The sequence below is a fragment of the Camelus bactrianus genome, chromosome 4 (genome assembly GCF_048773025.1).
Source record: "Camelus bactrianus isolate YW-2024 breed Bactrian camel chromosome 4, ASM4877302v1, whole genome shotgun sequence".
In the NCBI taxonomy this organism is placed as follows: Eukaryota; Metazoa; Chordata; class Mammalia; order Artiodactyla; family Camelidae; genus Camelus; species Camelus bactrianus.
Window position 1 is genome coordinate 30217268 of NC_133542.1, and position 22607 is coordinate 30239874.

Genomic DNA, 22607 nt, shown 5'->3' on the forward strand with positions numbered 1-22607 from the left:
AAGCTCTAACCCCCAACATGAGCCTATTTGGAGAGAGCCTGTGAAGAGGTCATAAAGGTTAAATGAGGTCATAAGGGTAAGGGCTTATAATCCAGTAGGGCTGGTGCCTCTAAAGAGGAAGAGGGTGAAGGGTATAACTCAGTGGCAGAGTGCATGCCTAGCATGCACAAGGTCCTGGGTTCAATCCCCAGTACCTCCACTAAATAAGTAACTAACTAAACAAATAAACAAATAAATAAACCAACCTAATTACCCCCACCCCAAAAAAAACCCCAAAACAAAAGAACTGACATAAGAGGAAGAGATACCAGCGCTCTCTACCATGTGAGGCAACACAGTGAGAAGGTGGCCATATGCAAGTACCATGAAAGAGTACATTTAATAAAGAAATACTTGAATAACAAAGACATACACCATTTTGATTAACTATCTAATAATGTACACGAGGACAAAACTATAAGTATGTTTAATTTAAGGAACTTCAAATATTCATCACTTATTTTTAGAAAATAATGGAAAAAATCAGAAATTTAAACTAAATAAGAGTAGTCTGAATAAGTGAACAGTAAATCAGGGTGTTAACTACCAAAGGGTAGTTTTATAAAGTTAAAGTTAATTTTTCTAAATAATTACCATTTGTGAATATAGGTAGACTAATATGCCTAGGTATTAATTCTTTTATAAAACATATTTTAAGGATGTGATTTACATACATAAATCTAGCTGAGTGTGAATAACTACAAATATTGAATTAGTTAAGTCCAAATTAATGAGTCTTTAGGGTTATATAAAGAATAAGAAATTCTCTCAAAATAGAAACATACTCTAATAATGCCAGATAACATTCCTAAAAATAATTTTATAACATTCTTATATAAAAGATCAACCCATACAGCAAACTTCATTGCTGTCTTCTTTTAAGAAATTGCCACAACCACCCTAACTTTTAGCAGCCATCACCCTGATCAGTCAACAGCCATCAATGTCGACGCAAGACCTTCCACCAGCAAAAAGATTACAACTCGCTGAAGGCTAGAAGATGGGTAGCATTTTTTAGCAAGAAAGTATTTTTCATAAAGCTAAGTACATTTTTTAAACATAACACTATTTGTACACTTAAGAGACCACAGTATAATGTAAACATAGCTGTTATATGCACTGGGAAACCAAAAATTTTGTGTGACTTATTTTTTGTGGTATTTGCTTTTTTTTTGGTAGTCTGGGAGTAAACTCGCAATCTCTCTAAGGTATGCTTGTACATGAATAATCATAATGCTGACATTTGCACCAATTCACATCATATGAAAATCTTAGAAACTGTAATCAGTGTGAAATTTAAATAGAGCATATATTTATCATACTGCTTTTTTTTTGAGGGGGAAGATAATTGGGTTTACTTCATCACACCGTTCTAATAATTGTTAGTTTGCTATTCACCTCCTCCAATTAAGTTGCAAACTTTACAGAGGCAATTACTATGCCCCACATCCAGTGACCAGTGAAGCACCTGGCACTTAGTGTGAGACTCAGATATTTGTATATTAAAATCACATTATTTGGGGGGGGAGAAAACTTAAAATCTGAACGTAATTCAGACCCTCCCAAAGACTCCTGGTTCCTAAATTGCCCACTGGATTTTCATCTACTGATTTAAAAATTTCTAACTCTAAAAGTGAATGATGGTTTTTCACTTTGGATTTTGGAATTTGAAATACTTTTTTCCTAGAAAACACCCTTAATCATATAAATGTTCATATATTCACATCATATTAAAAACTGAGAAAGGATAAAAGTACAAGAAGAAAATTAAAATGTGTATTTAAAATAGCCATATCAATTGAAGATAATGAAGATTATCTAGATTGTTGCCATTTACTTCAAATGAGTTGGATTTTATTTCCTGAAACTTTCTCTACAGTCTACCAAAAAATTTTCTGGGAGATATAATGAAACTCATTAAAGGCCAAATCTAAGGGCTAGAGAAATTAAATGGCTTATTCAGAATCACAGAGAAAATAGCTTAAGGTTTTCATGATTTTGTGACTAGTGACTATGTTACTACTTTAATACTAGTGGTTTTGGTCATGAAAATATCTGCATACAACTAACATGAATCAAGATGTATTCAATGTATTCAACCCCATGAATAAATCATATTATACTAATTCCTTCCTTTTTTGTAAACAATTTATTGTTTGCAATTTGAGCCCTGAGTGGGAATTAAAAAATTATTTTCTTTGTCTTAACATCATATGATTTGCCCCAAAAAGATAACAGAAAATGATCATGCAACTGAAGCATACTCACACAAACAAAATCAAGTACATATGTGAGTAGAAAAAGCATGGAAATAGGAATAGGGAAAGGCTCTCGTCTCATACCTGCTAATACTAGCTGTTTGATCATAGGCAACCTACTTAACTTCTCTGGACCTTAATTTTTCTCACTGTGAAATGAACAGGTTACTCTTTAAGTGTGAACATCACTTCCCAAACTGTTCTAGAGAATACTTTCTATGAGATGTCAACAGATAATTTTGCAAGGAAGGGACAAAAGGACTAATAAATTTTGGACAATTGCATACTACCAAGAAATTGATGCTATCAACATAGAATTATGGCCAAGGTCACCCAGTGTGGTTGACAGCTTCTATGATTATTTCCCAATGTTCTCTACACTCTGACATTCAAGCTCTTTTATAACCCCCTCCCCTTGAGTGTAGGCTGGATTCATTCATTTATAATGAATAGAATATGGCAGAAGTGATAAGATGCCACTCCTGAGATTAGGATACAAAAAAGACTATCACTTCAATCTTGAATGTTTGCTCTCAGCTCCCATGTTGTGAGGTGGCCTATGGAGAAGCCCACGAAAGTGATCTTGGAAGGAGATATTCTGAGGCCTCTCAATAGCCATGTAAGCTTGGAAGTAAATCTACCCCTAGTCAAGGCTTCAGATGACACTGCAAGACCTGGCTGACACCTTGATTGCAATCTTGTGAGAGACTGTGATCTAGAACCACTCAGTTAAGTTGTTCCCAGATTCCGGACTCGCCTAGCCTTAGGTGATTAACAAATGTTTGTTGTTTTCAGCTGTTAATTTTAGGGTAAATTGTTGTACAACAACAGATACACCTAAATACCTGGACTATTTTTTTTTTTTTGCCATTGCTACACTCTTTGAAACATTTCTGAGAATGTTTTACAAACAAGGAAAAACAGCAAAATATGAATATAACTAAGCTAATACATAATATAACCAATGTTTAGCTCTGGTAAAGCTGAATCAGAACACTGAGCTCAGATTAAAGACCTAAGTGAGGCCTCCATAATGTACCCATGCCAAAATCCAATTCAGAAGGCCACATGGTACAGAACCCAATGCTAGCATGTTTAGAGAAAGAAAGCAAGCTTACCACTATGATTGGACATGCCAAGAACTAATCCTTTTCTGGTCTTACTTAAAATATATAGGCTATGCATGACTGTGTGACCTTTCAGCAGAGAGAGACTCTGTCTGCTAGTAAACATAGTCCAGTTAATATCTGGACTCTGAACAATCAGATTATTTCTCCCTGAGACAACTAAAAATGGAGGTGAGAGAAAAGGCTTAACTGTTCCTTTCTCTAACTCATAACTACAGCGCACTCTACCAAAAAAGAGTCCCTTGGTCAAATTATTTGGGAAAAATACTGCCTAAATTATCTTCCTCTTGAAGATGTTCAATGCATATTACATGTTAAAGGGTCTGAGAAGTTCTTCAGCAAAGACAGTAGTTTACTTAACACAGCATTTCTCCAACACCTGACAATTAAACCTTTTTTCTACAAACACTCCTCAAAATTTTGTGGAAAGTGAATTTTAGATAATTTCAAAAGCCCTTTTTCTCCCCTAAATAAAATGTTTTACGATTAACTATTTAAAAATCTTCTGACATCTTACCTTGCCAAGTTGCTGTAGAAATTTCAAGTGTCTCTCTTCAAATTGTGTAGGGTCTCGGTCTTCAAAAGCACCAGAAAACCCTAGGGCACCTATCCTCATATTTGGTAACATGTCATTTTCTGTTAATAGTTCATAATCTGTAGAAACAAAGAATAATACTACCATAACCTGGCAAACACATTCTCTGGGTTAAAATGATATGCATGCAAGCTGACCAAAATAATCAGAATGAGTTAGAAATATTAAATACAAACTGATACATGGCAACTCCAATAGTTTAGATTATGTTAATGAAAGCTTTTAATTATAACCCACAATCTGACAGGTTTTCAATAAAGATTTTTTGCAAAGGATAAATGATTACTTTCCAAAATAGATAGTTTTAATATTTATAAAGTAAGATTATATTCTGATTTTTATGATGAGAATGGCAAGTAATATTGGAACAGAAAATACTTATGAGTCAGACAAATCTATATTTAGCTACGTATTTTAAAGGTGAGGAGGACAAACAAAAACAAATCTACGTCATGTTAGAAAATCAATCAGTTATAAATTATAGAGAACTAGTTAAAAAAATAGAATTGTTTTTAAAAAGTCAAATAAGCCAAATAAACTTCTATAGTATATTATGTACTAAGTGGCAAACCAACATGAAGTTATTAGAAGGAAAAAAGCCTTTTTTAAAAATGGCGAGACTGCTCAATCTGGGAGATCAGAATACATATAAAATAAGAAAAGTCATATGAATGTAAGAAATTAAAGTCTAAAAGATATCAGGGAACTTTCCAGAAGGGATTACAAAATTAGTAAAGATTTACTAAGTACAACAAAGTTAGAAAGCTGGAGAATCATTAGGATTGCTCCATCAACACATACCTGGAGTAAACAAACTGTTAAGATCTCGAATGATGGCTCTGAAAGAAGGTCTAAAATCTGGTTCATAATCCATACAATTATTAATAAGATTTGCTAATTCTGTCCACTTTGGTGCAGGAAGTTGGTGCCTATCTTCATAAAATTGTAGCTTCTATAATTAAAGAACCACACATTGAGAATAAATTATGAATGTCACATCAACCTTCTTTCTAACATAAGACGGGCTAAAGAATATCAAATCATGCAAAAGAACTATCAAGGATCACAGAGTAATTCCAACTTCACCACTGATAGAAACTTACTCTTTGAGAATCCAAAGCACTCAGAGGCTTATCTCCTCCACTGCAGATTTCCCACAAAGTGGTACCAAAACTCCATTTGTCTGTTGCTAAGTTTAGATTTTTAGGATTTTCAATGCATTCAGGTGGTACCCATGGTATTCTCTCCTGCAGAACTTTTAAATGATAGGAACAAAATATGGTTAAATAGTTCCCACAAATAAACAACTCTTATATACATAAATAATTTTCACACTAATTTGAATAACCAAGGGATTGTGTACGTGTGCACACATGTGCACATGCTTAAGAGCCAGAAAGGACCTTTGAGATCGTGTAATGTCTCAGCTTTAACAGTGACAATATTGAAACCCATAAAGATTGAGCAATTTCACATACTTTGTTAGTAGCATTAGACAGAATTAGAACCCTGTACAATGAATCCTGGATTGACTAAAGTTTTCATTAAGCCATAGGGTCTCAATTAATACCCTACTCTCTCTACCCCTAACTAATAATTGTATATTCCAAAAAAACTTTTTTCCATAAAATTTGTCCCAAATTCTGTATTTCTTTTGTATTCTTGATTTTTCTTGTATTTCTTTACAATGTGTAAGCAGTAAAGGTAATGTTAACATCATTCTGAGCTGTACTAATGACTGAATAGCAGTGGGTATTGTAACTTGTAGATGAAAAACTAAGGACCAACAGGAAGATGTATGACTAAATTATACCAAGATGTTCTGAGTATGGAATTGGTATAGGTAGGCTCTGCTCGGATCATGGAATTTCCCAGTTTTTGTGGTCTTTGATCCCATCAGAAAAATAGTACTCAAAAAGGAGGACCACTTTAACATTACCCTCTAGTATTCTGGCATAGAGAGACAGACAGACACACAGACAGACAGACAAATAAATAAGAGTGAAGGATTAACTGTTGTATCTTTTGGTGTATTTTGGTAAAGCAATGTGAATATTTTTGCTGTATAATTAAGAGATTAAAGAGTACAGAGTCCTTTCTTCCTCACCATGTGAATATATATATTCTATTTCTTCACCTCCGATTCCAAAGGGTAGAATTTCCCTGAGTACCAGATCTAAGATCTTGTAACATTATCTGCCCTATAGTCTCTGTCTTCACTGTCATATAAAGGCAGCAAATTTCAGTACCATTGGTTCAAACAGGATACCAGGTATTAATGTACAAAAGTTGATCAATTTGGATTCTAAATTTAAAACATTCAATTAGAGAAATTAGCTAATGTAACGGAATAGAATTATGACACTATTTAGACCTAAAAAACTCCTTTCGATTATTTAACTGAAATTTTTATTTTAATTGTGTTAAGTAGAAGGTTATCAAAAGTTTTTTTAAAAAGGTTTAAAAAGTCAGAATTAGCTGAATAATTAAATAAAATTTCAAGCTAGATAATATCTTCTCAAATTTTTATTTAGTGGCTAAAGGGGAGAAAAATTTAGAAAGTTTGTGACTCAAAGAATGGTATTAAAAAATTTCACATAATGCTGGATAAAATCAGACATTCCATAAATAATTAGGGATTAAAACTGTTTTAAAAAATCATCTTAACGTCCATAGTAACATGCTTATAAGAAAGGAGAAATAGAACAGACTAGGAATGTAACTAAACCTTAATTTAGATTGCTAAAAATGGTTGCTAAATTTTACTATTAACCAAGAACATGTCAATAAAACAGAATTTGAGAAAAAGTAATGCATGCTTTATGCCACTTTCCAAGTAAAGCTTAAAAAGTTAAATTCAATCCCTGTAGAACTTACTGTCCTTTGGCAAAACTGTAATACTAATGCCAGGATCACTAAGTTTGATGAAAGGAGGATTTCCTGTCTTCCTGTCTTCTTCTCTGATAAGAAGAATATTTTTGGCACACACATTTCCATGAATAAGGGTTTTTTCTTCCTATTAAAGTAAAATGCACATATATTCAAACATTAATCAACAAATATTTGAGCACTTAACATGTTCAAGGCCCCGAAGTGGATATAAAAAAAGAAAAATAAATAAGACAGTATAAAATAATAAACATTAATTTGGAGGCACGCTTTGAGATAATAAAGAAAATTTTATGCCAGCACTGTGCTTCCTGTTTTACATTTTAATTCTATACCCATGATGAAATGAATACTTTTAAAAACCACCTAATGCCACTTCACTTTATTAAGCTGAGGTTTTAAACAGTATGTATTCCTAGATGGTAGCTAACAGCAAGAAATTCTGTTTCTCTTCACAGCAGGACATAGGTGTACACTGGAAGGTCTGATCACTGGCTGGCCCTCTGATATTCTGCTTCTCTAGCAACATTGCTTTCTCCATGGACATAACGTCCAATTGCCCACAAACACCATAACAAGGTATTTTCTGTAGGGATTTTTCTGCTACCCATAGTTAGCACAACATGTTTCTGCAAAATTTTTGTTTTAATTCTCTAAAACCAAGCGACACAAACTACAGACTGTCCATCAGCATCAGCAGTTCTAAAAAGACTGGTGGGATGCCAAAACTATTTCTTTCAAACTTGATTTTACATAAATAAATATATACCTAAAATAATCCCTTTCATCAACTAACACAAATTATTTTAAATGACTTAGCATTCATTTACAGATTTCTTGCTCCCAGGTCAAAATCCCTTCTACATTGCTTCATAGGCTAAAACAATAGTTGATAAAAGAATATACTAATTACTTACTAGAAAATGCATGGCCCACGCCAACTGTTTAGCCACTTCAAGTTTCCATAATATATTTATAGAATTTTTATTCTTTTTCAGATATGTATCTAGTGATCCAAATTTTACAAACTCCTGAACCAGAATATCTGTGTTAAAATATAATGATAATAGTAAGGCTCAAGTACAATACAATAAAAAGTATATAATTTATTAAACTTTTATAAATATATTTATAGTTATATGTATTATAGGTAAAGAGATTAAACTACATAAAATTCACTAATTTAAAGAAAGCTTAACAGCTATACACCATTGTATTTCTAGGTTTTAGTTTATTTAAAACAGCAAGAGGTAAAAGTCTAAACAATTATATATACACACAATATTACATATAATTGTAAATTATATAATAACACATTGATTATGTAGCTCTAATCCCCAATTGTGATTCTGCTTGATCTAGTATTAAAACTGGTTAGTTTTCACATGGTATATAACAATTGTTAGCAACAAAAGTTGCCTTTGGACCTTGCTGGGTAACTGAAATAAATGCAATGAAGGTTTTATGGCCCATAAAGAACAATCCACATGCCAGTAATTAAGAACTGACTACAGGTAAATTTACATCAGGGCAAGTGTCCAAGAAAAAAAAAAAAAAAAAAGAGGAAAAAAGATCTAGGAGCTACAATGAAAAAGAGCTTAATAAAACTTTTTTATGCAGCATATAAGACCTACTGTATTTCATATCTACCACTGTCACATGTCCCATTATTTTATGTGTCATAAAAGTAAAAAACCTGCCAATCAAACTATGACATGTCATCAATCAGAGATCAATCAGAGAAACACAGAACCACCCTAGTTGGGGGTGAGGGGCAGAACTCTCTACTCTGCATTTAGATTTACTCTCCCTTTATCAACCCCTTGAGATAACTGAGACACCTCTATGAACAGATTTGAAAACCACTGCCTTTCAAAAGATTATCAATTTTCAAAGATATGAAGAAATGTTATGTAACTATGGATGCATATTTAATCCACATTACTAATGGAAAATGGAGAAGTAACTACATAAGTGATTTTTCCGAATGTAAACTTTGGTTTTTATGACAGTCAAATTTAGTGATAGAATGTATCTAATATCTAAATCCAGTCATTTCTGTCAGTTCCATTAAAATTCAGTATATCATTTATATGCTTTGTCTTAATAACTTCAAATAAATTTATATTGAAATGCCAGTTATATCAATGTTATGTTGAACCAGCCATAATCTGTATTGCTGTGGTTAACAGAAAAGGTTATATTTGTTTACTAGAATACTCCACTGTTCTGGCATTTTAACATAAGGCATATTAAATGGTTTATTGCATTTTAATTTCATTCACTGGTTTCCTTATTTATGAAAATACAAATGAACAGTTCTATAATATTTTTTATTTCAACAATATTTAACTCCTGTTAAATTATAGTTTATATTGATATCTAACTATGATCCTGAAACTGAATTTTCTATATAAACAAAAATATATGTTCTGAGAAAGGCATGACATTAATGTAAGGAAGGCAGTGGTTTTACTTACTCTCCTCTCCACAGACACATACTCCATAATTTAAAACCAGATGTTTGTGAGAAAGCTGGCTCATCATGCTTGCTGCTTCAAAGAAAGACTAAGGAAAAGAAAAACATACAAAAGATGTAGAAGAATTATTTTTTGTTGTTGTCTATAAGCATTCATAGCTCAGAAAGATACTGTCTGCCATAAGAGAAATGTACTTTCTCCTATTTTCACCAGAACTGTAGATAAGATTACAACGTGCTTTGGTCTCTTTGGACTCGCAGTTGCCATCAAACTTGATGATAGAGTTCATTCTCAGGAAACCCCTGAGTAAGCTTGGTATAAAGAGATAGCAATAAGAAAGGGCAACATGAATGATGCAACATAAACAGGCTAAGACCCAAAGCACCAAGAGTAGAGATCAGAGGTACAAATAGGGGTAGACACCAGAGACAGTAATATGGGACTGCAGTAAATGGATGGGAGTTTCAAATAACACTTCCTAAAGAATTAAGAATAATCTTTGTGCAGATAAAATATTGTAACAACTATGTCAGTAGACTGGCATGGTATCAACATCACTAACTCGACTAAACTTGACTAGCACTTCTGGGTATGGTTACTGAAGATCACAATTACCAACACTGTGGAGTTCTGGATTAGAACAACTCTTCAGTTTGTATGTTTCACATCATTTTCCACTAAAATCCTTTAAGACATTTTAAGTATCATAAATGTTTGTTACATCATATTTGGTGATATTCTACTATGCTCAGGACTCTGGCAATTGGCAGCTGGGTTTCTACCAGCTAGCATCTCTGGTTGATGCCCATATTTCACCTAGAGTGTTCCTCAGTACAGTGCTTTTCAAAAAAAAAATTTTAAGTAGATGAAATTGTAGAGGAAATCTGTGGAAACCATGAAGCTCTGGGAAGCCAAGTTTAAAAACCACTGCCTCAGTATATACAAAGATGCAATAAAACCCATAATACAATACTAAATAATTAGTTTGGAAATAACGTATCATAAAAATATTCTATAATTTTTAGCACCACCAGAATGCATCCTTAGAAAGGTCCTTGATATATATACACTTTTAAAAATTACAATTTTGTAAAGCTGCATGCATGAATGTATTATGTGCATATGAGAGCACCTCTCTAAGTATCATAAACTACATGAACTATGCAAAGAATATACAAACCTCTGAATAGTTTCTATGTGCTTTATCCAGAACTTTTAAAAGAACTTCTGTTTCATGCAGTTGACCGTAGTCTCCTACTTCCCTTCTTACGCCTTTAAAAATTTTTGTAAAAGTACCTTGGCCAAGGCTTTCATTCTTTAAAATAAAAAATGGAAAGAATGAATAAAGACAGAGAAAGATGCAAGAATAGGAACTATGTTCAATCATACAGTTTTTAAAAATCCATGAGCAAATATTTCCTTTACAAATTAAACCCAGATTTGAGACTCTATATTAGTTATATTCTGCTTCCTTCACAGTAATAAAAGAAAGCAAGGATTAATGAATAATTCGATTCTATCCTATTCTTAAGCGTCCTAAATTAGTATAATTATCACTTTTTATAATGTCAGTGCTTACCTTCATTTATTTACATGTGAATCTTTTTCTTCATTTGCCTTTCCTAATAGTGCAACAGAAAGGCAGCACAGTATGGTCTGTGCAGGCAGAATGTCTAACCTGTTCTTTATTAGCACTTACTAGTTGTGTGACCTTGTACAGGCTATTTACTCTCCCCACGCTGCAGTTATCTCTGTTTCTTCATCTGAAGAATGGGAATAATAACTATTTTTCCATAGGATTGTTATGAATAAGAAATGAATAAATAGAAGAAAGCATTAGTCTACAACATAGTAAATGTTGGGTAAGTGTTAGCTACTACTAGTATTAGTAGTATTTCTTGCATATCCTTACAGAATCATTGCACTCTGAAGCAGGGCTGCCTGCGTTCAAATTAAAGCTCTAATATTATTAGTTTTGTAATGTTGGTCAGGTCACCTGGCAATTCTCTACTTCTTATTCACATAAGGATTCATACCTTTATAATTCTGGATAATTCTGCCTGTTGTTCTCTTAAGGAACTTAGACATCCGTTGGTCTTTCTCATTCTACTCTGAAAGCCCCTAAGTTCTCTTTCATAAATCCCATTTCTTTCTCCTTATCTGCTGCATTTGAATAATTTGCAGATCTAGTTTTCAACTAATTCTCCAACTGTTGAGTAATCTGCTTTTTCAACTTGTCCATTTTTAAAAAATGTCTTCTAACTAAAAATTGGCACTTGCCATCTGCCTCTACAAGGATTGAATCACGTTGGCACTTGCCATCTAACTCTGCTTGGATTAGATCACAAGTTGCTGCAGCTGCTGACCTCCAACACACCCTGAAAGGAGTTCAGGATGGAGGTGAGGAATGAGGTGCTCTGTGCTCTGGGAAAACTGGATGAACAGCCTTTCAGCTAGTTAGATACTTTCAGGAGATTTTATGACCCCAAATCTTGCGTCTCTTCATATCTAGAAAAGGACTAAAATTATTAATGGTGACATCTGTTCCTTGTGACTAACAGCAAGCCTCTGCCTAAACATGTGCTTGACTGCACGTGCCCCTTTCACTGAAATCATATGTAATACTGAACAGTTTCTCAGAGATTTCTGAGATGCTATCTCCCAGGCTATAGTCCTCATTTTGCCCCAAATAAAACTTAACCCAAAACTCTCACATTGTGTGATTTTATTTCAGTCGACATGTCAATGAAATCTTTTTTTCCCCCAAATCTTTTTGGACTGTTTTGATGATGTCTTGTTTTTTCCCTATGTTTTCAACTCCTTTTTAATTTTTAAACACACACACACACACACACACATACACACACACATATGTATGTATGTATGTGTATACGTATTTTATAATCTCTATCTGAAAAGTCTGTTATATGAAGCTCTTCAAGTATAATTTTGATTTTTTTTGGTCTTCTGATTTTTGCTTAATCTTGTATTATTTCTCTGTTTTAAAATTTTCAATTAAAAGCTCATGTTTGAAGTCATTTTACCTGTGGGAATCTTGGGTAGCCAAGGTTAAGAGTATATTCTTTCAAAAAGATTACACAGTTGCTTTTGCCAAACTCCACAGGGTGTTACTAAGGGAGCACTACTTGTTATTTTAATTCAACTTACTGGCTTAGGGTTTTCTCAGACCCTGCTGGTGACATAAAGAAACCCAAACTCAAAAGCTTGTAATTACAAATTCTCAGGAGAGACCTTTTTTACCTAAGAGCTCAACTAAAACAAACAACACTCTTCTTCATCTCTTCTTGCTAGTGGGTGAATTTTGCACAATCCATATATTGTTTTACTGAGGATGTATTTACTTGACGGTTCTGGCTTTATTCAGAGATGGTCTCACTATTAACTCCTGGCCTTGGCCCTTTTTTGTACTGCTTTTAGATCTTAATTCCCTTCATTGGTGAGACTAATCCCGATCCCACAAAACGTCCTGCAGCCAAACATCAGCTCTATGTACTTCTTTGTTTTCAGTACCTTCTTTGAACTTCCCTTACTTTCTCGAGAACTTGAGAATTAAGATATTCTTTTAGATGAAGACATAATTTTTAATTAAAAGTTAGAATTTATAAAAAAAATTTTTAATTCCTGAGAAGAAAATACAATTCTATTCTTAAAATAATTAACTCAAGTTTGGTATCCCATTTTCACAAGACAAAAATATTTGAACTGCTAGAAAACTTTTATAATATATGTTATAATAAAATAGTTCCAAATGTCACATGAATGTAACATGGGGGAGAAAATTAAGAAAACAGTTGTTTTAAAAGGACAAAAACACAATAATCAGCATCTAATGACTTACAAACATCAAATCTTCATTTCTGATTTTGTGGAACACCATTTGGTTCACATTATTATGTCTCTGTAATGTTGGTGAGGTTGGTATATCAGAAATACCATTGGTTCTGAAGACCAGAAGGTTTGATTTATCTGTTAAAAAAAAGAGACAGAATGAAAAAAATATGTGTGTGTATATATGTGCGTGTGTCTGTGTGTCTGTATGTGCGTGTATATATATGAAAACCAAAACATACTGAGGATATAAATTGCTCTAAAGGGATAAAATAAAATGTGTCCTATATACAACAAATGCTTAATAATTTCTTGTTCATATTGTTCATTTTTTTATAGAAAATTATTTTAGGAGTTTATTCATTGATATACTCTAACTTTGACCTACTCTAACCAGTTATTTTATATATTCAAAATTATAATCCCTTCCTCAAATAATATAATTTTTAGGAATTTTAATAACAGTTTAAATATGCTTATTATTTCAAGGAACTTCCAACATTACTGTCTTTATTTTAAAAGATAATATAAAAGAAATTAAAATTTTAAAAGACTGAAAGTTTTTACTTAGAACATATGAGAATTTGTTAGTGAGGTCTTTCAATTTAGTAAATAAGTGACTTATTGATACCAAGAAATCATTACTTTTTAAAAATATTTTAGAATGATAAAACTTTAAGTCACTTCTAGACAACCCAAACCAAACTGAACAATCTTATTAGAGGATGCTTGTACAAAATATGAGGAAAAAATTAATTTGTTTTTGGAGCTTCTTCTTTCCTATCTCTTTTGAAATCAATATACTGAAGCTATCTCCCACCATATACACAATCCACGACCATATTTTTAAGATAACTAGAAAATTATTTTACCTTTTGGCTTTGGGGGACAGCATTTAGTAAACTGGAAGATGATACTGTCTGAGCGAACAGTTTCCATCTGGTAGCAATTCAAAAGATCTTTAAGATTATTGAAGTTCTTCTTAGTACCACTGAGGTTGTATTCTCCATTCTCATTTTTTGTAATCAAACAGTGCTTATATTCAATGACATTTTCTCGCTATGTTTAATCATTAATAGAGGGAAGGAAAAATCACAATGGATATAATAGTGATTATTGTGACAAAAAGGATATAACACAAACAAACAACAGGACATTTAGACACCTGAACTGTGAATCCTAACACAGTACCAGCATAGGACGATAAAGGTGTCTGGCTCCTCAAAAAGGCATCTAATTACATTGCAGAGCATACAGAAATAGCTTAAGAGTTATTTTATTGAAAGGCAAGGAACTACTACTACTACTACTACTACTACTACTACTACTAGTAATACCACCACCATCCTTATCAGCTTTCTATCATTTACAAGATAAAAATCTAAAACTATTTTAGCATACAAGGGTTTCCATGAGGCGGCTTCTTCCTCCATCCCCAACCACTGCCACTCTCAACGTACAATCCATGTTCTAGCTATATTAAGTGACTTAAAAAATTTCAAGCAAATGCCTTGATATGCTGTTTCATGCCTTGGTAACTGTACATGGTATTTCTCTACAGAATGTACATTCTTTCCTTTTGAGCAGTGGACTTTTATTCAATCCTTAAAACTCAGTTCAATTTCCACTTTTTCTGTGAAGTCTTCCTAACAAATCTTACCCCATTCCACAAGGAAAGGTGATTACGTATTCCACTGTGCCACTACTGTATTTATAAAATTACCTCTAGTATGGTAATTTTAACATTTTTCAGTTTTTCAATGTTTGTCTTACATGCTATACTAAGAATTTGCTCATTACCTATTTTTTTGAACTCCTTCTTATAAGCATAGTCATAAAATCTACTCAGTATCTCAAGGTCAATCTCAAGTCCTTCCTACTCCAAAGGACCTTTCTTAATAATTATAACCTTTTCTCTTATTGTCTATATTTGCTTACACTAAATAATACTGATAATAAACAATGCTCAATTTAGTATTTTTTTTGGAGAGACTTGATGAAATTTGACACACTGGTAACACTCAAACATTAAAAAATAAAATAAAATAAACTGCAAATAAAAAGACAGTAGGACATTACAAATAATTTTTAATGTAAATCCTAGGAATTATATCTTATTTATCTATGAAAAATCCCTGAGGTAAATTAAGTTTATTTAACTGCTAGTTATCATATTCAGAGCTATAATTTGGAACATCAAAAAAGGAAATATGGTAGATATTATGAAGGGGAAATTATATGGACTAAATAGAGATGTTAGCCATTAATTAGTGTGATATACTAACCTCAACAGCAAAAGTCAGAAAATATTTATTAAAATCCTTAGGACTGCATCGAAGTACATAGAGTCCAGTCTGATTACCTGCTTTCTTCAGTTTACTGATAGCAAAATCCATTCTAAATGTAAGAAATAATTTGAATGTTAATGCAGCAAGAATCATAACATTATGACCAAAATGTCACCTAAAAGATCAAAAGTCAAATCTAAAACTCTCAGAATTTTTAGATGTCCCCTCTACTTTATATGTTTATCAATAATCTTGCAAGGTAAAGTATTAAAGTGCCAAGCTATTTTGCAATATGTTCAAACCAATTCAGGGGGAATTATATTGCTTTAAAAACAATGTATTATAAAACATATAAAATCACTAAGAACAATTTATTCATTTGAATTTTTTACCTTCTGATTACAAATTGAGTATTTTAAAAACCATACTCTCATAAAACTTCATTTAACTATACTTTAAATGTAAAAGTATTATTCTGTTGAGTAAAATCTTCTTTGTAACTCATTAACTTTAAAAAAAAATTTACTTTTAAAGTCTGCATTACTCACGAAATTGGGCCATGACAGTTGCTTTGTATATTTTCAAGTACCATTGGAGGTGCTACTTCTTTACAAAGATAATGATGTGCATCTGCAGTTAATCTATAATATCCGTCAATTAAAGACACAAAAGACAAAGCTTCACTTAATGAGCTAAGTTCAATTTCCTAAGGGGAGAAAAGAAAGAGAAATAGTAACATTTAAAAAGTCAACTGTATCCTACAATGGATTAAAATCTAAGAAAAAGAAGGCATGCTGATGAACGTTGAGCCCCAGGTTTTCTAATTTTGGTCATATAACCCTGAAATGGTCAGACAGGTAAATCACAGGGATACTTAAGTTAAACAAACAAATAACATTAATGTTTAAGCCAAAAGCTCAAGAGATATCTGAATTAAAAAGAAAACATCCAGACAAATAATAAACTTAAGAGGAGAGCATAAAGGAATTCATCTCTTCCCTTTCAATTAAAGTAAATGGAATTTCTGAAGTTATTTTTAAAAAGGAAGGGTTAATCTTTTAGAATCAAACATGTCTCACAGTTTGGGTAGGGCTCACCTGGGAATGGTTTACATTTTGTCATATAAATAGGTGGTATGACTAGTATTATGCACATTTCTATTAGTAAAAAAAAAAAAAAAAAAAAAAAAAAGACTATACAGTAGTCCCTTCGTCCCTCCATATCTGTATGGGATTGGCTTCAGGACTAACCCTCTGCAGATACCAAAATACGTGGATGCTCAAGTCCCTCATATAAAATGGTATATTATCTGCATATAATTTATGCACATCCTCCTGTATACTTTAAATCATCTCTAATACCTAATACAATGTAAATGCCATGTAAATAGTTGCCCACACACGATAAATTCTAGTTTCGCTTTTTGGAACTTTCTGAAATTTTTTTCCTGAAAATTTTCAAACTGGGGTTGGTTAAGTTTGTGGATGTGGAACCTACAGATACAGAGGGCCGACCGCAGTCAGGAATGAGCACTACAACAGGGAACCAGCACAACCAGGCAGAAAGGGTAGGGGAGGAAGGTTACTGGTACTTTGCTAATCACAAAAATGAGTGAGAAATACATTAATGTACAAGAAATTCTATGGGAAGATAGTGTTGACAGTGATACAAAAAGCTTGATTAAATAAAAAAGCTTACTAAAGTCATGTTTATATTTACAGTTATATTTAAAACTAATCAAAATCACTATAAGAAAATAACTTTGGTATTAAGATTCTGAAATACTTATTTACAACAACTGTAAAAAATAACCATTATTTAATTATAAAGCAAACATACCAGACTTTTACCATCTTGCTTATGAATAGTTACAATTCTGCTTTCATTTGAGCCTTCTTGGTTTGCTTGTTTAATACTGACATCAATAATATCAGGAAAATCACAATATAACTGTAAACCCTGTAGTTAAGAGCAGTTGAAATTAAAAATAGACAGAATTTATGGTGCCATTTTAAAACAAGACTTATGAAAGCAATAACATTCATTCCAAATTCTTTAAGAAAATTATTGATAGCAGTAGATAAGCATTACATGGGATTCTCTCCCCCAATAATATAACCCTAAGACTACACTATCTCTTACTTTGACTTAAAAGTGAGAGCATTAAAGGATACCAGGAATCTAAAGTGTGCTGTAGTATCCTTCAATCCAATCAATATTAATAGGGAAAAACTGTCAGAAAGTTGAAAGTTTACCCAAGAATGAAGATAAAAAATAAATACCTGATAACATCCTAAGAATAACATAGTATGAACAAACTTGTAATGCAAATCTAAAAAAATCTAAATTATTTAAGTATATGTCATCATAAAATCAGTGAAAATTAATCTTTTTTCATAATTAAATTTCATGATTGTGCTTACTATTATCAATACTAGTAAAAGAAAAAAGCACAACTACTTTAAAAATCACTTTTAGAATTCAAATCTTTTCTGAAACTGTAAGAACACCATTACTAATTATTTTCTCATGGAAAATTAAATAAAAAACCACTTAAGATCAATGAGAAGAAAACCACAGATATAACCTTGATGATGTTAAAAAAAAAAAACTTCCACTTTCATCAACAGTAGAGAAGTGCAAGACCATATTTCAAGTGACTAAAATTACTTTGCTTCTATTGCCATTCTACTTAAATTATCAAAGAATGAGAACATATCATTGAGGATTACCTGTTCTGTCAGTGTCTCACTTTCTTTATGTTTCCCTCTTGACCACTGAATTCCACCGTTTCCAGTTATTACAATGGTTGCAAAAATCTCCTCACCTGAAGGACCTCTTCCAGGTTCTTTTACTTCAAATTGCTCTGTGTAGAAGGCAGACTGAAGAGTTTCCAGATTTATAAGATACTTAAGTTTCAAGTTTCTGGCAGTGGCTTTGCAATGGCTGAACTGCTCAATAAATCGGCGAAATCTGTACCTTATTCGCTTCCTTGTCAAAATATGATAGTCCTGGATCTTTGCTCGGACACATTTTGGTAAGAATGTCTTGTAGCTAGGGATAGAGAGCACACAAGCAAAACAAATTGGAACAAAACAAAACTGAAAGAGAAGTTACCACCGTTCTCCATAATAAGTAACTGGTCGGCAGAGGGGTCAAGTGGATAAAGGTGACACACCCACCATCCATACAGTATAAAATTTTAAGGGTTTTTATCTGATGATGTGAATGTATTTACCAATTCTGAGTTACTGTAAATTTTTAGAATAGACGTTAATTTTCTTCCCCCAATGAAATAAAGACTTAATCTAGTTAACAATGGAGCCTTTAAAATTTTATTTTCTCTTATTATCTTATATGCCATTTTTTGGCACTGTGTTGCCAAATATATTTCCTATGATGCTATACACCAAAATTTATCTGAATTCTGGAAGTTGTTATATTTTGTTAGATACTACTGATAGCCATTAGACAAACATACTTCTTGTGTATACATTACTTTCTCAGGCCAGCTTCAATAACTTCTAAATTCCTTCACAATCAAAACAATTCCATTTGGAAATGTTTTAACTCTTTTGTACTTCCACCTCTATGTAAAATATCCTAAAGAAAGTAGGTAACTTATTTCTCTCCTGCTAAAATATCTGCCAAATGAAGAACATTTTAGTTTTGAAGGTACAAGTATGTTAAAATTTCCATGCCTTCACATATGCTAATCCTTCTTCCCATCACCCATCTTATCTGGTTAGCTCTTACTCATTCTGCAAGTCTCAGCTCCAAATATCAATTCCAGGAAACCTTCAGGACCTCTATTAGACGCTCCTCCCTTTGTCTGATAGCATTCTGTGCACCATTCCATAATACCACTTATCACAATATCACGTATCACAGCATATTATACTGTACTTGAGTGCTGGAGCTGGCTAGTGCTGAGAAATTACCATTGTAAGTTAAGGATTATTCTATAATTATTTTATATTTAATTTTATTTTACATTTTACTACCATCTACACTTTTGAAGTTATTCATGTCTATCACATCGGAGTGACGGAAGGGTTTGTTACTGCTCATCTCTTTCTAATTCTGCATTCAGTGATGTCAGGCTGATACTTTGAAATTGACCATGGCGAGGGCACTTATACCATGGATACCAGCAAAAATCACAAACAAATCACTTTTTTTTTTTTTTTTGAGAACTAGTGCTAAACATTTACCAGTACACCACTGCTTACTTACTCCCTTTCCTCCCTACTCTAATACCCTTAAGGAACTCTCTCAGTTTTGTACTCAAGTAGCCAAAGCTGCTGGAGAAAGTCATTTAACAAGGTAGATGGGTTGTATTATAAATTCATAATCACTAATTTTAATAGGCTTTTATCACTACCATCACTTTTATATTTCTCTTTTCAATTAATTTTCCCAAGTCCCACAATTATGTCAAACCTTCTCCAATTTCCTCACACTTCCTACCTTTCTTCTGCTTTAAGCCCCAGCTACAACCCTCCTCACTTTCAGCAAATTACTTCATCTCTTTCCTAGGGGAAAAAAGATCCTCTAAGCAGAGCTGCCTCAATATCTTGCCAGCAAACCTACATACATCTGCATTCATTCTCCCCTCCTTCCCACCTATTCATTTCTTGAACATGTACTTACCTCTACCCTCTCTCTTCCTCTAACATAGATCCACCCTCTGGTGAGTTAGTTATTTATTATTTCTCTTCTATCCACATGTTTTAAAAATACTAATCTCCCCATCTTCGATGTAATGTCTCTCCCTCCCTCATCTCCTTCCAGCTACAGCCTATGTGGCTTCTTTTTCAAAGGGTTTATAGAGCCATTTCCATTTTTTTCTTTACTCCTGAACTCACTCCAATCTGACTTTTGTTCCATCATTCCATAGAAACCGCACTTGCTTAATCAAGAAAAACTTCCATGTTGCTAAAACTAAATTCGTTATTCATTTTATTTGTCATTTTCAGCAGCATCCAACACCGTTGGTCATTCTCTCCTTGAAATTCTCTCTCCTTAGGCTCCCTGATTTTATTCCCATCTCTTTGGCTACTTCTCAGTCTTCCTTACAGGTTCATTTCCCTTTAGCTGGTGATTTTGTTGGAGTTCCTCAAGATTTAATTATGGGTCCTCTTCTCTTCTTATCTATACCTTCTTTCTCTCTAGATACTCTACAAGCAAATGACTAATATCTCTACCTCTAGCCCAGACTTCTAAGCTCCAGACCCGTATCTTCCACAGTTAAGTCAATCTACCCATTTAACATGGATGTCTCTAAAGCACCTCAAACAATGTGTCAAACCAAACTCATGATTCCTCCTTACGTGCTCCCTAAAAGATCCTCTTACAGCATTCCTTATCTGAGTAGATTCAAAAACAGCACACAGTCCATCTACTTTTGTAATCCCCAGAAACTCAAGAGTCATTCTTTACACTACCTTCTCCTTCAACCCCCATTATTTAATCCATCACCGTATTTCCTTGATTTTACCTTCTAAATGTTTCTCCTATTTGCCCATTTTTCTCATTACTAACCCATTCAATTGTATCTCCTGGAGGAACTACTGCAATGCCCTTACTCTCTGGTCAACACACTTTCCACTTGCTCTTCCAACACTCTGATTTGTTTCCTACACTGGAGTCGTGGAGATCTTTTAAGAACACAAATCTAATTATACCCTTGCTTAATACTCTACATAGTTTCTTAGTGTTCTTAAACTTATCAACGTGACTCTAAGGTCATGGTCCAGTCCCGGCCTCATCACCTACTAACTCTTTGAAGTCTAGCCATACTGACTCTCTTCATTCTTTCTATGCTCCCTTCTGCTACAAGGCCTCTTCCATGAGTCTCTATTCTCTAACATTTACCTCTCTCTACCCATTAAATTCTACTCATTTTTCAGATCTAAAAAGTCCTACTCTCTTCTTTTCCATGGCAAGTATATATTTGCAAGTAAACAAATATATAAAATTTAATAAAAGTATGGATAGCATACAGGAGAGCCTCAGTAAGTTTAGGGAAAAAAATAATGACAAAGTTTAAAAATACAATCAGAATGCAAATGATTCCTACTTTATCTACTTCTGTCAAAAACATTAGTTACACCAAGAGCCTTATTAAATCTGGCAAACAATTTTTGCAAACAACAATGGCTACTTGATTTAATGCTTTGAAAGTTTATCTGGAGATAAAAAGAGGAGTTTAAGATAACAACATACAAGTCTTTCCCCTTTGATGCTTGGAATAAAAGAGCAGACATACATCCTTTGGGAATAACATAGAGTGAATGGTGCTTGAATATGGTGAATCCATTTCAGCGTCATGGTATCAGAATCAGACTTGTTAGAAACACTAAAAATTTCCAAGAGACAAAGTTGTTAACTCTTGAAGCATAAAAACATTTTTGCTGATGCTTTTCTTACATTGAATTTTTAAAGTATCCTAAAATTGAGGCCCTAAAAGGCTCTGAAATTTAGCCTTGCCTTATATACTACTTTCTGTACCATAAAATGAAACCTGCCTCTTATTATTACAACTGGAGTAGGCCAATGGAAACTCTAGTATTTGCTTAGGTGTCTAGAAAGGGAATCTAGTGATATGAGGTATGTAGCTCAGTTGCTGTGAAAGTGACCTTGGCCCTGGCCTATTATTTGCAAATTCAGCAGAGTCTCCTTTAAATTCTTTCCATTCTCCAGTTCTCTTCTTCCCACCCTGTGGCAAACGTAGGATTTTAAAGAGCAAATGAAGAATGAAAACAGAAAAATCTTACTCGTTTCATTTACCTTCTATAATTCGACACCTAAGCCACAATGTCCAATTAGGAACTGGCAAAAAGAGTAAATAACTAATACATACACAAAGAGATGCACGAACACATATATAAAAGTAGAGATGAACACACAGAAAGAAGCATGTGCTCACATACATAGAGGCACCTAACACACAGGCACAGACACCAGAGATGTATTTTACATGCATTTTTTTAAGTCTGGGAAAGAATACGTATTTAGTTATACTAATCAGAGATCCACGCGCTATTGTTTCTAGAATGTTTCTAGGAACAAAGCAGCTT

General features: G+C 33.2%; 1 protein-coding gene across 4 annotated transcripts in view; it reads right to left on the reverse strand.

Annotated features, from left to right (window-relative positions):
• JAK2 (Janus kinase 2) overlaps nt 1–22607 on the reverse strand; it is a 185997-nt gene that overhangs the window by 8851 nt on the left and 154539 nt on the right. For all 4 annotated transcript variants that reach the window (XM_074361613.1, XM_045504961.2, XM_010967882.3 and 1 more), the window contains 13 exons: nt 18258–18579; nt 17365–17484; nt 16074–16231; nt 15523–15634; nt 14110–14296; nt 13248–13375; nt 10569–10703; nt 9389–9476; nt 7826–7953; nt 6897–7035; nt 5123–5274; nt 4821–4971; nt 3942–4078 (listed from right to left, as the gene is read on the reverse strand). In XM_074361613.1, the coding sequence (XP_074217714.1) occupies nt 3942–4078; nt 4821–4971; nt 5123–5274; nt 6897–7035; nt 7826–7953; nt 9389–9476; nt 10569–10703; nt 13248–13375; nt 14110–14296; nt 15523–15634; nt 16074–16231; nt 17365–17484; nt 18258–18579 (1957 nt within the window). The remainder of the gene's footprint in view (nt 1–3941; nt 4079–4820; nt 4972–5122; nt 5275–6896; nt 7036–7825; nt 7954–9388; nt 9477–10568; nt 10704–13247; nt 13376–14109; nt 14297–15522; nt 15635–16073; nt 16232–17364; nt 17485–18257; nt 18580–22607) is intronic.